The 14,651-nt window shown below is 48.7% G+C and overlaps 1 protein-coding gene across 1 annotated transcript; it reads left to right on the plus strand.

Moving 5' to 3' along the window:
• Nucleotides 5,609-13,054, plus strand: TBL2 (transducin beta like 2). Its single transcript, XM_018040706.1, has 7 exons — nt 5,609-5,808; nt 7,300-7,430; nt 7,669-7,853; nt 8,478-8,629; nt 8,948-9,074; nt 9,433-9,585; nt 9,827-13,054. Exons 1-7 carry the CDS (start codon nt 5,679-5,681, stop codon nt 10,287-10,289), a joined length of 1,341 nt encoding a protein of 446 aa, XP_017896195.1. The 5' UTR covers nt 5,609-5,678; the 3' UTR covers nt 10,290-13,054.

Genomic DNA, 14,651 nt, shown 5'->3' on the forward strand with positions numbered 1-14,651 from the left:
AATGGGGCATGTCCCAGGCTGGGATGAGCCTCTGGGTCAGACCACCAAGTGACTGTCCTTGGCTTTGCACGGGAAAGAATTCAAGAGCACCCCGGCAAAGTGAAAGCAGGTTTATTGAGAGAGGTACACATTCCATCTGGAGTAGAAAATGGCAACCCACTCCAGTATTCTTCCCTGAAAAATCCCATGGACAGAGAAGCCTGCTGGGCTACAGCCCACGGGATAGGGCTGGACACGACTCAGCGACTGAGCACGCACGCACGCGTGCACACATTCCCCAAGCAGCATGCGATCTGCCTGGTCTGTCTCAGAAGGTGAGAGCGGCCTTGGGGCGGGGGTCAAGTGGGAAAATGAGAGCTCCCCCAGATCTGGGGTGGTTAGTTTTTTATGGGCTGGGTGATTCCACAGGCCAACGAGTGGGAGGGTTACTCCAACTGTTTGGGGGAAAGGGGTAGAGATTTCTGGGAATTGGACTACCTGCCCACTTCACGGCTTGGGTGAGTCGGTCATGCAGCATATGGTAACGTATCTCAATGAGTGAGCTGTACTGTGAGGCTCCAGGCCGGCTGGAAGTTAGTTAAATCTTCTGCCATCTTGAGTCTAGTTGGTTCTAACCAGTTTTTGTTGTATCCTCAGTGGCTATGTCGTCTTTTGAATGGTTGTACCTTGCCCCCTTCCCTCTTATCTCTAGTTGATCTTATAAGTATCCATCGCCATGGCCACGGCCCTGGTCTGACAAACATCACTTTTATACGCAGACTCCTGCATTAGCCTCTGGTATCCCTTGCAGCTAGAACGCCAACTTAAATGTACATTTTAATAAGTTGGGCCTTTTCAAAACCTTCTTGAGCAGGTCTAGTCCAGGCCAATTATATCAGAATACCTGGCTGTGGGAAGGAGACATAAGCATCTTTTTTAAAAAAGTGATTCCAGTATGTATTCAAGGTTAACAACCACTGTAATAGAGTCTGTGAGCTGCAAATAGCCTACGTCTGGGGTTCAAGTTAATTTAAATCGTTGGTTCTTACACTGCAGTGGGCATCAGAATCACCTAATAAGCCTGTTAAAATACTGATTGCTGAGACTTGCCTTGTGGGCCAGTGGCGAAGATTCCGCAGTCCCAATGCAGGGGGTCCTGGGTTTGATTCCTGGTCAGGGAACTAGATCCCACATGCCACAGCAAAAAAGATCCCATGTATGGTGACTAAGATCCAGCAAAGCTAAATAAAAACAAAAACAAAAACAAAAAATAAGTATTAAAAAAATAAACAGCTTGCTGGGCCCCCATCTCTGGAGTGTCTGAGTCAGCAGATGGTGGGTGAAGTCTAAGAATCTGCATTTCTAATGATGCTGGTCCAGGGCCCACACATTGAGAACCACTACTTAGAGAACCACTACTTAAACGATGAGGAAATGTATCATTTTACCGACAGAGAGGCCAGGGCTAGGAAGGGAGGCACCAAGCAAGGCCAGGTGGAGCTTCAGTTGCAAAATGAAGTTGGGCTTCCATTGCTTCTCTGGCTCTTGCTCGCCTCTGATGAGACCAGGTTTCTAGCAGATGTTCAAGGTGCCTTGTGACTGACCCTGCTACCCCTCCAGCCATACCTTTGCTCATGCCTTACTTTCCCTCCTAGAATTCCCTTTTATCCTGTTTCACCTGTTCTAAATGCCCACCCTTGAGGGTACAGCTGAATTCCACTGCCCTTCTGAACCCATCAGCTGACCTCTCTCCCTGATCTGCTCAGTTTTCCCCCATTCTGCTTTGTGTCACCAGTTGTCCTTCTGAGGGTTGGTTTTGGATTCCAGTTGGGCTGTAGGGCACTTGGGGGTAAAAACAAGGCTGTTACCACAGCCCCGTGGCAAGGTTGGATGGATAAAGATCTTGGAGTGTAGCAGACCCTAGTTGGACTCTGGGTTGGATTCCTGGCTTCCTTGTTGATGCAGGGTAAGTTACTTGACCAGAGCCTAGGGTTTTTTGGGGGGTCTGGTTAAAGTTATTTCTTAGCATCATCTGTCTTAGAGGATCAACTGAGTTCATGATGTCAAAGAATCCTGTACTCTCAACTGAACCAGAGCCCTATTCCTGCTTCTCCTTGTCCCCCACATCAATACATTAGTGTCACAGACCTGCAGGTGTCCCCAGGTTCACTTTTCATCTGTGTCACCTCTGGAAAATCACTTAGTGAGCATCTCCTAGAGCATTAGTCCCCTAATCTGTGGGATGGGAATGTGAGAAGATTCAAAGAAATGCAAGCTCCTGGATCAACAAATGTCATCAGCAAAATGCTTGGTGAATGAAATTCTTAAAAGTACCTCATTGTCTCTAGGTGGTGGAGAAAGTAGTTCAGGACTGGGCCTTTGGTTATAAACAGCAAATACAGGAGGAAAGGCCCCAGAATGCTCTGGACACCCCCCTTCTGGCCCTCCCCACCCCACTGCCCACAGCTGAGTCAATGCCAGCTTCTCCCCTTCTCCCCTCACCAAGGACAAAAGGGAAGGAAATGAGGCCACTTCATTTGCTCTCTGAGTGGATCTGTTTCCTCACCCGAGGTTGTGGGTGCGTCTGTCTGTCCCCTAGTCTCTGCAGCAGCCTCTGTGCTTGGAGGGTCCTTCTAGAGCCAGAGGGCCCACACTGCCAGGATAGGCTCCCTGGTGGCCAGGGAAACGTTTGAATCTGGCAGCCCTGACTCTGGTACTTCCACTTGTTCTGAGTCGTGGGCCTGGGAGGCCCATGGAGCACACTTGTTTATAGGAACATTCCGTCTACAGCTAAGTGGGTCTGGTCTATCATTAGTCTTTCAGAATATCTTGTGTGTGTGTGCGTGCATGTGTGGGTGACTAAATTCTGCCAACTTCCTGGTTTTTGATATTGCACTACAGTTATGTTGCCACTGGGGGCACCTGGGGGAAGAGTCCACGGACTTTCCTGTTCTTTTTTTTTTTTCAACTCCTTTTGTGTCTATAATTCAAAATTTAAAGTGTGTTGTTAAAAATATTTCCAGGGACTTCCCTGGTGGTCCAGTGGCTAAGACTCCATACTCCTAATGAAGGGGGCCTGGGTTCGATCCCTGGTCAGGGAACTAGATCCCACATGGTGCAAATAAGACATGGAACAGCCAAATTAAAAAAAGATCTTTTCAGCTTCCTTTCTACCATCAGCCACCCCCGAGTCCAGGCTCTTATCACCTCCGTCTTGGACTCTTGCAACCACCTCTTGGCTTTCCTTCTATCTGTTTGGTCTTGGCACACACTAGTCCATCCATAGAATCTCCAAGATACCAATTTTGACCTATCTCACCCTGAAATGACTAGCAGAGGCTAGTTTGCTGGGCTGAACTAGCACTCAAGGCCCTCAAACACCTTTCCAATCTTGTTGTTTAGCTGCCGAGCTGTGTCCGACTCTTTTGCCACCCCACAGACTGTAGCCTGCCAGGCTCCTCTGTCCATGGGATTTCCCAGGCAAGAATACTGAAGTGGACTGGTATTTCCTTCTCCAGGGGATCTTCCCGACCCAGGGATCGAACCTGCATCTCCTGCATTGGCAGGCAGATTCTTTACCACTGAGCCACCTGGGAAGCTTCCAATTTTACCTGCTACTTTTTTTTTTCTTGCCTGCATCGCCTGGTTTGCCAGATCTTAGTTACCAGACCAGGGATCCAACCCAGGACCCCTGCGATGGAAATGTGAAGTCTTAACCACTGGCCTGCCAGGGAATTCCCTTACCGGCTTTTTATTTTACTCATACCCTGCCTCCACACAGCATCCTCCTGCTCAAGTCTTTGCTGAGGCTGTGCCACCCACTAATTCCAAAACTACCGTTTCCCTTCTCCATTAACAGTAAAAATTCATCTGAATTTCCCAATACTAAGTTGAGCTATTTCAAATCCTGAAAGATGATGCTGTGAAAGTGCTGCACTCAATATGCCAGCAAATTTGGAAAACTCAGCAGTGGCCACAGGACTGGAAAAGGTCAGTTTTCATTCCAGTCCCAAAGAAAGGCAATGCCAAAGAATGCTCAAACTACCGCACAATTGCACTCATCTCACATGCTAGGAAAGTAATGCTCAAAATTCTCCAAGCCAGGCTTCAGCAATACGTGAACCATGAACTTCCTGATGTTCAAGCTGGTTTCAGAAAAGGCAGAGGAACCAGAGATCAAATTGCCAACATCCGCTGGATCATGGAAAAAGCAAGAGTTCCAGAAAAACATCTATTTCTGCTTTATTGACTATGCCAAAGCCTTTGACTGTGTGGGTCACAATAAACCGTGGAAAATTCTGAGAGATGGGAATACCAGACCACCTGACCTGCCTCTTGAGAAATCTGTATGCAGGTCAGGAAGCCACAGTTAGAACTGGACATGGAACAACAGACTGGTTCCAAATAGGAAAAGGAGTATGTCAAGGCTGTATATTGTCACCCTGCTTATTTAACTTCTATGTAGAGTACATCATGAGAAACGCTGGACTGGAAGAAACACAAGCTGGAATCAAGATTGCCGGGAGAAATACCAATAACCTCAGATATGCAGATGACACCACCCTTATGGCAGAAAGTGAAGAGGAACTAAAAAGCCTCTTGATGAAAGTGAAAGAGGAGAGTGAAAAAGTTGGCTTAAAGCTCAACATTCAGAAAACGAAGCTCATGGCATCCGGTCCCATCACTTCATGGGAAATAGATGGGGAAACAATGGAAACAGTGTCAGACTTTATTTTTCTGGGCTCCAAAATCACTGCAGATGGTGATTACAGCCATGAAATTAAAAGACGCTTCCTCCTTGGAAGAAAAGTTATGACCAACCTAGACAGCATATTCAAAAGCAGAGACATTACTTTGCCGACTAAGGTCCGTCTAGTCAAGGCTATGGTTTTTCCAGTAGTCATGTATGGATGTGAGAGTTGGACTGTGAAGAAGGCTGAGCACTGAAGAATTGACGCTTTTGAACTGTGGTGTTGGAGAAGACTCTTGAGAGTCCCTTGGACTGCAAGGAGATCCAACCAGTCCATTCTGAAGGAGATCAGCCCTGGGATTTCTTTGGAAGGAATGATGCTAAAGCTGAAGCTCCAGTACTTTGGCCACCTCATGCGAAGTGTTGACTTATTGGAAAAGACTCTGATGCTGGGAAGGATTGGGGGCAGGAGGAGAAGGACGACAGAGGATGAGATGGCTGGATGGCATCACTGACTCGATGGACGTGAATCTGAGCGAACTCCGGGAGGTGGTGATGCACAGGGAAGCCTGGCGTGCTGCGATTCATGGCGTCGCAAAGAGTCGGACACGACTGAGCGACTGAACTGAACTGAAGACTTTCCCACCTGTTGAACGGGAGTAATAATTGGACCCTTGCCTCCTTGAAAGGATCCAGTGTGATGACGGCTGGAATAATGCCTTTACTAACGATTATCAGTAAAGTAGCCCAGGGAAGGCCTGAGCCGGGACTGCGTGCACTACATTACTTACCCCGCAGCGCTCCAGCGGCCACGCAGCCTCAATGGCCAGGCCCCGCCCTTCCGGGAGCCCAATGATCATGGCCCCGCCCCTGGAGAATCACCGAAGACCAGGCCACGCCCCTCGGGACGCACCAACGGCGGGGCCCCGCCCCGTGTGCGTGCGCGGCCCCGTGAAGACGTGCAGGCGTCCGCCCCGCCGGAGGCTGAGGTGGCAGTGGGCCTGCCGACATGGAGCTCTCGCAGATGCCGGAGCTGATGGGGCTGTCGCTGTTGCTCGGGCTGCTGGCCCTCGTGGCGACGGCGGCGGTAGCGCGGGGGTGGCTGCGCGCGGAGGAGGAGACGAGCGGCCGGTCCGCCGGTGAGTGTGGCGGGGACGGGTAGGAGCGACCCGCGAGACCTCGCTCCCCGGCCTCCTCGGGGGTCCGACCCACTGTTCGGGCCTGTGGGGGTGTCAGTGGTCCGCCCTCCCCGCCTCAGTTTCTCCTCTTGTGACACGAGTTTCCCTTCCCTAGAGTAGGGGCCGCCTTGCCCGGCCCATCGCGCCCCTTTGGGACGATCTGTTAGAACCTGGGTCCCGCGCGACTGTGCGCTCTCTCCGTGGCCGAAACCAAGCCCCCTTTCCTCGGAGCACAGCTGAGAGGCCGTTCGGAAACTTTCCCGCGCGCTCCTTGTTCGTTATTTTATGAAAACGGGGAGGAAAGGACAGAGACCTCCATTTGTGAACGCTCTGGTCTACCGACATACAACATTTATTGAATACTACCTCCTGTAGGCTTTGGGGTCTTTTCTTTTGGGGAGTCCAGTGTCGGGTAAAAGAACATCTGAAAATGTAAGTGAAAAATACAGTGTCGTGGGTTTCATAGAAAGATCAGTATTAGAATACTAGTACTAGCTCAGTACTAGTACTCCCACGGGTGGGCGGGGGTCAAGTAAAGAACCCTGAAGGTGGGGTCCTCAAGGATCGAAGTGTAAGGGTTTGCCAGGACGGCCAAGAGAAGGAGAATACTCCTGGCAGTAGCAACGTGCAGGAAGCGAAGGAGTCCTGAAACAGTGTTTGGTTTGACTGTGATGTGAGAGGAGAGGAGTGGGCTTGTTGGACAAGGCTGGAGAGGCAAGCAGAGGGCAGATTGGCCTTTGTAACAGTGGCCTCCGGAGTTTTCTTCCTGTAGGAATTGAGGAGCATCTGTAGTGACCTGACACATGCCCACTTTGCACCGGTCCTGATTCTCAATTAAATTAGCTGTTTTACACAAAAATGACTGGCAGCCTTTTCAGCACAGGGGACGTGCTCAGCACATGTTGACTACCTCTCATTGCCCAGTTCTCTCTGGGATTCCCTCTGAGCCTTTTTTAGTGCTTGCTTTGGGTACTATGCGTGTCACTTCCTATATATTATCTCACCCAATTCTCAACTTTTCTTCTAGAACAGCCAAGGCCCAGAGCAATTAAGTAACTTAACCTGAGAGCAGCGCCAGCAGCTTCTGTAGTGCACATTATCCCTCACTTAGACAGGCCTGGTTAAGAATCTGCTCTCCACTGGCCTTTCTGTGAACCCACTGAGTTACGCCTGCCCAGAGAGGGCACCTTCTCTAATGTGCAGTGGGGTGCTGTATGGTTATGTTATATACACTAATAGCAAGCAGCCTCCCCAGGATCACTCAGTGATAGAGACATAGTCCATACCCAGGTCTGATTCCAAAGCTTCTGTTTTTTTCCCGTGTATTCCTCTCTCTTCTCGAGGACAGGGTCATCTCTTGTGCCTCTCCACTCAATGCCTGGCCAGTCATCCGTGGTCACTGAGTGCTCACTGAGCGAGTAAATGGATAGTTGACCTGGCCCTTCCTTATAGGCCAAAAAGCAAACGGATGTCCACCTGACAAGTCCTTGAAATCCAAGAAGCAGAAACCGCAACAGCGGATTCGCAAGGAGAAGCCTCAGCAACACAACTTCACTCACCGCCTTCTGGCTGCAGCATTGAAGGTACACGGGTACCCAGGCACAGCCCTGCAGACTTCTCCTTTGTAGGATTCTGTGCGTGTTACAGATTCCTCTGCCTCTGACCCAGATCAGGGGGGACACCCTGTCCCATCTCCTCTCCTGACATCCCATCAGCAGCTTGCTGTTGATCTAAGCAACAGGGCCCCTGAGTCATGGTTGCATGGGTTTCCGCATTTGCCCAGGGGGTTCCTGTTCATACCTGCTGCTGCCCTTGCCCTAGAGCCACAGTGGGAACATAACTTGCATGGACTTCAGCAGCAATGGCAAATACCTGGCTACCTGTGCAGACGACCGTACCGTCCGCATCTGGAGCACAAAGGACTTCCTGCAGCGGGAGCACCGCAGCATGAGAGCCAACGTGGACCTGGACCATGCCATCCTGGTGCGCTTCAGCCCTGACTGCAGGTGGGACAGGATGGAGCCCCAGGTGTGCCTGCAGAAGCCCTGACCCAGGCCTAGGTCCTTCCCATACCTCGTTTGTGATACTGAGGGGGGTACCTAGCATCTTCCTTGTGGTGGCAGAAGGGGACAGCTTGAACACTGTCTGAGGCTCCCTGGAGGGTTATGCAGCTACCTAACAAGGAAGTAGCGGAGAAGGCAATGGCAACCCACTCCAGTACTCTTGCCTGGGAAATCCCATGGACGAACCAGCCTGGTAGGCTACAGTCCATGGGGTTGCGAAGAGTCGGACACGACTGACGTGACTTAGCAGCAGCAGCAGCAACAAGGAGGTAGAGTGGGGAAAATCTGTTCCTATTTGGGAAGTACCAAAGCCTGACTGATTTCCAGATTAATCTTAGAAGCTCTCATGGTTTTCTAAACCCTAGAGAGAAGCTAAAGAAGCCAGAACTATGAGAGTCCTAACCTTCTAAGGAGTTTTAAGAGATTCTGAATTAAGGGTTGTGAGGCTGAACTATAGGTCCTGAAAGGAGATCTTGATTTTCCTTAAAGCCTGCCTAGCATAGGACCTCACACACACAGGTCTCTGTGTCTGAAGGAGTGAGAGACTTGTCTGCTCCCTGTTTCTAGAGCATTCATCGTCTGGCTCGCTAATGGAGACACCCTCCGTGTCTTCAAGATGATAAAACGAGACGATGGGGGCTATACGTTCATGGCCACCCCAGAGGACTTTCCTAAAAAGCACAAGGCACCCATTGTCAACATTGGCATCGCTGACACAGGTGAGAGGCATTCAGAGGCTGGAGCTTGCCCCAAGCAAGAGGGAATGGACTGTTATACTCACTGAATGAGTGAATGCAGCCTGAGAGATGTGCCCAGTTCTGGTGTGACAAAAGGGACCTTGTTTTGGCTCCCCTGGAGTTCCTGGGAGCCATAGCAAGTCCCCAGGAGAGGCAGGTAATCACAGTCTTCAGTTATATCCTTGTCTTTGGTGACCCTTGGTGCGGGAGGGGAGCATGATACGAAGGGCAGCAGAGGCCTTCATAAGTCATTTGATCAGGTCATTGACCTCAGCTCATGTTACCCCCCCTCACCCCCAGGGAAGTTCATCATGACTGCTTCCAGTGACACAACCATCCTCATTTGGAATCTGAAAGGCCAGGTGCTGTCCACCATCAACACCAACCACATGAACAATACTTATGCTGCTATATCCCCTTGTAGCAGGTAAGGAAGAGGGGACTCTGGCATTGGATGTGGGCTGAGATTGGCGCTGGGGGCTAGGGTGGAGAGAGAGTTGAGAGCCAGCTTCAAGTAGCAGAAGGAGCAGGCATGTGAAATCAGGACACCTGGATTCAAGTCCTTAGTTTCTACTTACTCATTTAAAGCATATAAAAGGTTGCAACAGGGGTACTGTGTATCTTATAGCTGTAAGGATGAACTGACATCATGTATAAAAGCACTTTTAAAAGACAGTGTTATTTAGATACACGATTATGAGCTCTCTCAGGAAAGGAATTTAGTGGATCTGCAGGAAAAGCTGCCCTTACAATTAAGTTTTAAAGGAGCCTGGGTTGTCCGGCAGGTTTGTAGCCTCGTGTGGCTTCACCCCAGATGTAAAAGTTTGGGAAGTCTGCTTTGGGAAGAAAGGGGACTTCCAGGAGGTTGTGCGAGCCTTTGAACTGAAGGGCCACTCTGCAGCCGTGCACTTCTTCGCTTTCTCCAATGACTCCCGGAGGTGAGTGAATTCTCTGAGTTCTTACCAGTTTCTTACCAAGACTCCCAGCCCCTCTTGGCAACCAGGAGCCTCCAGCCATTCTCTGCAGCAGCTGCGTTGGGGGGGGGGGGGGGCTTTCTGGCCCTCAGCAGGAAGTAGACACAGCAGTGGAGTTGGCTTCCCAGTAGCATCCCTAAGTGCCGTCCCAGCACCCTCCCCTCCAGCGGGTGTGAGGCTAGAGCCCTGACTTTCCATGCTGCAGGATGGCCTCTGTCTCCAAGGACGGCACGTGGAAGCTGTGGGACACAGACGTGGAATACAAGAAGCAGCAGGACCCCTACTTGCTGAGGACAGGCCACTTTGAAGAAGCGAGCACCATGCCATGCCGCCTGGCGCTCTCCCCTGATGCCCAGGTCTTGGCCTTGGCCAGTGGTAGCAGTATTCATCTCTACAACACCCGGAGGGGTGAGAAGGAGGAGAGCTTTGAGCAGGTCCACGGGGAGTGTATCAGTGACTTGTCCTTTGACATCACTGGCCGGCTTCTGGCCTCCTGTGGGGACCGAGCAGTGCGGCTCTTCCACAACACGCCTGGCTACCGGGCAGTGGTGGAGGAAATGCAGGCCCTCCTGAAGCGAGCCTCCAACGAAAGCACCCGCCAGAGGCTTCAGCAGCAGCTGACGCAGGCTCAGGAGGCCCTGAAGAACCTGGGGGCCTTGAAGAAATGACTCTGGGAGAAGGAACAGTAGGAAGGATCTGACCTCCTGCTGTCTCCACTGCTGCCATTGCCCTGGTACTCTCCAGCTGGAAGCCTTTTGAAAGGAGTGTCCTGATTTTCCTAATGGCAGCTTCTCTCTCCTTTTCCCCATTGAAACTATTCCAGCCTACTCAGATCTCTCTCCTCTTGCTGGTGATGACTCCTGGCCTACTTGACGATCTCCCAGGCTAATGACCAAGGTGCTTTTCTTTTTCCTGGGCCCAAGGGGTGGAGTCTGTCTTCACCAGGCACGGAGGAGAGTGGTAATTAGAAGAGACAGAGCACATAGTCTTTGACCTTGGGACAACACACCCTGCTGTCCAAAGGAGCTTGTAATTGTGGAGGCAAAACCCAGGGAAGACCTGAGTGCTAACCAGCAGTCTTGCAGGGGTGGAAGACAGATTCCTTATTCCAGAACTGGGAAGTGGCTCAGGGAAAGGCTGATCTTAACCCAGGCAAAGCGCCTAACTTCATCCAGAAGTAATTATGGGATTTCATTCTGGGCCTCAGTTTTCTTGTTTGTCAAATGGAGAATAATTATCTTTTGACCTCCTTCCTAGATTTGAAAGAAAAGTGGAAAAGAGTCATAATCTGTTGTCAAATATCATTTGTTAACTACTGAGTAAAACTGGGACTCAAACAGGGCAGTTTGAATCTCTTGGGAAAGCTGTTTCTGGGATTTGATTGATTGTACATTTCATATTTGCTTCTGCTTTAAGTTGGGTGGAGGAATCACAAAATCCCAAGATAGGGCTCTCCTCTTCCAGGAGGTTATATCCTGTTTGAGGAGAACTTTTCAGTTCATCCAACATTTGCTTGCCTATTCTGTGCCCAGTGCAGCATGGACACTGGAGATAAATATGAATAAGACATGACTTCTGCCATCGAAGAAGGCTGGTGGACAAGAGGTACGCAGGTCTGTGAAGTGTTTTTTGTTAATCTGTTCACAGCTGGAGAAGGCTGTGGTAAAAGTCAAGGCAAGAGAGAAGACTGAATCAGGACAGAGGCAATGACGTTGAAGGGATAGATTGAATAGATTGGGTATTAGAAGTTCATGTTTTTGGACTTTGAGGACTGCTTGGATGGGAGAGCTAAGGGAAATGAGGAATCTAGGAAGACTTGAGCCTCAGCAAAATTTATCCAAAATAAATTCTTCCCTCTCCCTAAAACTTGGACCTCCCCTAATCACCCCCAACTCATATAAACATGTGAACAAATCACAGCATTGGCGTTATCCTCAGTTACTCCCTTTTCTACACTCCCTCTGCTCTACTACACGATTACCATCCACTCCACCAGAAACTTCTTTGGGTTACATGGCAGTAAATCCTGAATCCGTTACTCCTCTCCATCTCTTCTGATACCATCCTGGTCCTAGACACTGTCATCTAAAGGGCCACTATAATGTAGCTTCCCCATTGGCCTTCCTGCTTCCTGGCTTGCCTCTGTTAAGTCACTCTTCTACATAGCAGAGTGATCTCTGAAAAATGTAAAGCAGATCACAGCATTCCCAATGTAGAAACCCTCCCAAGACTCCCCATCACACTCGGAATAAAATCCAAAATTCTCACTGTGGCGTACAAGGTCCTATGTAATCTGGGTTCTTCCTCCTTCTGTGATCTTGTTACCACTCTCCCAGTCGTGCCATTCCTCCAACCAAGCCAAGTTATTTCCAGCTTCAAAGGGGACTTGTGCCTCTGTTCTTGCCTCTAGAAGCATTTTTTTTCCCTTGGCAGACTTGCCATGCTTGTCATAATTCAGTTCTCAGTTTCAGTTACACTTTAGAGACCCTCCCTGACCACTCAATCTGAAGTAGCCGTTTCCACCAGTCATATCACCTCCATCACATTAGCTCATTATATTTTAGTTTGCATTACTTAATGCTATCTGAAATTATTTTGTTTGGATATTTGTTGGCTTCAGGGGTGAATTGGGCCACAGTTGTCTGGATGAAAGACAATAGGAAAAGGTGGGAACTGAAGTCATCTCTAGAGGGCTTTTGTCCTGGGTCAGGGGCAGGGGTGGCTGCAACTTAATATTCAGGAATCCAGCAGAAGTTGCCCATTTCAGAGAAGCCAGAAGTTGGCAATTTATTATAAAAAAAATATTAAGCACTGTAGGAATCAAACAAAACGCTAATGGCAGGATGGAGCCCAGCAGTCTCTCATTAGCAGCTTTTGGATTGCTCATTAAGCCACTGGAATGTGACCTGTCTGATTTGCTCCGTATCCCACACAAAGTGCCTGGAGTAGAGTAAGCACTCAATAAATGTTGAACTCGAACCAGGGCAGCTAACAGAAATGTCAGAACCCTCTGTGCACTGCGGTTTGATGTTCCAAGAATAGACTTCTGACTGATAATGCTGTGCACCTGGGTCCTGGTGAAACTTTGCTTTCTGACTGTCAGAAAAATGAGACTAAGACACTTTGCATTTCTGCTTGGGTCTGGCTTTACTCTCATTGCATATCCAGGAGGGGCAGTGACTGAAGTCAGAAGTCTTTGGTTCCAGTTTTGGCTGGGGCACTTATTGAACAGACACATCACTTCACCTCTCTGAGTTTGTTTCCTCATCTGTAAAACGGAAATAAATCTGGCCCTGCATGCCTTGCTAGGGCTATGAATTTCTAATAAAATGAATGAAAACACTACAGGACAGTCATTACAGAGATTTCTGGGGGACAGAAAACAGCTCCTCTCACTAAAGATGAGGCTGCTTCCTTTGTCAGCATGGCGAAAGTTACCTGGATATTCATGTAGCCCAGAGGCCACTGTTTTTTTTGATAAAAAATTCTTGTGTGTGAAGGCAGTGTTAATACTTTAATATTACTATTTCAATTTATGTAGTTTGAAAGTTTTCAGAATAAAAATTTGGGGAAATTAAAAAATGGTGGTATATAGATTATTTTTATCAGTCAATAAAAAAGCTTAAAGTGCAAAAGTATACATCTGAAGGTCTGTTGATAGTCTTCATCAATTTCAGTTAAGGTAATAAGACTTGTCTTTAAAAGATGTTTTATAATTGGAGATTATAGCAGGTAAGTAGGAAACACATACTGTTGTGATGAGTTACCAGTGATGGGATATTATATCATAGACCCAACAGTGTCCCAAATTGGCCATGTGCCTAGAAACTTAGTAATTTGGGATTCATGTTCTCTACAAAATTCCAGAAATATGAGTCTTCCAGGTGAGCATGCCTTGGTTTCAGCACACAGCTCTTGAGACTGAGGCCCACTGATGACACAGGTTGGCACTGCAGAATCAGCCACAGAAACTGAAAGCGTGATTCATAAACACAAACCTGGGAAGGCCTTGTGAGACTGTGACTGTATGAAGCTTGCTTTCTTCAAGCTTCCAGTTCTGATCCCAGAGTTCAGGGCAGTAGGAAAATGAGCATGATCTCCAGTCGCTTTCTGTTCAGCAGACATACCCAGTCTAAGTGTATTTGTGTTTTCTTGTTAACTTTGATAGTGGCCCACATTGAGTGCTAAGCCTTCAATCCCTACTATCTCACTATTGTTCTTGCCTCAGGAAACAACCCTATCTTAGTGTTTATCTGGTGAACTACCACCTCCCCGAATCTCTATCTGTACAATTTATAGAGGATAGGCCTTGACCCTCCATGAAAGGTGAAAGTGTTAGTCGCTCAGTCATGTCCAACTCTTTGCAACGCCATGGACTGCAGCACGCCAGGCTCCTCTGTCCATGGAATTCTCCAGGCAAGAATGGTAGGCATATAACCAATCAGCAAACTCCTGGACTTTGCTGGACTTAAGAAAAAAGTGAAAATATGTTTAGTTTTCTGCTAGAATTGCTTAATAAGTAGGATGTAAAGTTGTTAACTGTGTAGTCCTGCCCAAGAATGAACCAACACAGGAAAGCAGCCAAAGAGACCGCAAGCTGAGGATGCTTCTTGTTTCAGCTGCTGGATCCAGACACACCTGAGTTTGCCACTGCTGGACACTAAGTTACTAAGAGCCAAGAAAGTCCTGTGTGTGATTGTCAATTTGAATTGGGATACTCTTGCAACTGAGAGAGCCTTGACATCAGTATTATTAGGGAGTCTAATTGCCCACCACACATAACCAATAAAAGGCTTGCCCAGATCTTTGAGTTTAGGCCTATCTAGGAACTCAGTCGGAGAAGGCAATGGCACCCCACTCCAGTACTCTTGCCTGGAAAATCCCATGGGCGGAGAGCCTGGTAGGCTGCAGTCCAGGGGATCATGAAGAGACAGACACGACTAAGCGACTTCACTTTCACTTTTCACTGTCATGCATTGGAGAAGGAAATGGCAACCCACTCCAGTGTTCTTGCCTGGTGGGCTGGCATC

The sequence above is a fragment of the Capra hircus genome, chromosome 25 (genome assembly GCF_001704415.2).
Source record: "Capra hircus breed San Clemente chromosome 25, ASM170441v1, whole genome shotgun sequence".
Taxonomy (NCBI): Eukaryota; Metazoa; Chordata; class Mammalia; order Artiodactyla; family Bovidae; genus Capra; species Capra hircus.

Excerpts from the sequence above, each read along its gene's own strand:
- TBL2 (XM_018040706.1), top strand. The coding sequence starts at position 5,679 with ATGGAGCTCTCGCAGATGCCGGAGCTGATGGGGCTGTCGCTGTTGCTC. Across the intron at positions 7,431-7,668 it reads TTCTGGCTGCAGCATTGAAG|AGCCACAGTGGGAACATAAC; the intron begins GTACACGGGTAC and ends CCCTTGCCCTAG. Across the intron at positions 8,630-8,947 it reads CATTGGCATCGCTGACACAG|GGAAGTTCATCATGACTGCT; the intron begins GTGAGAGGCATT and ends CCTCACCCCCAG.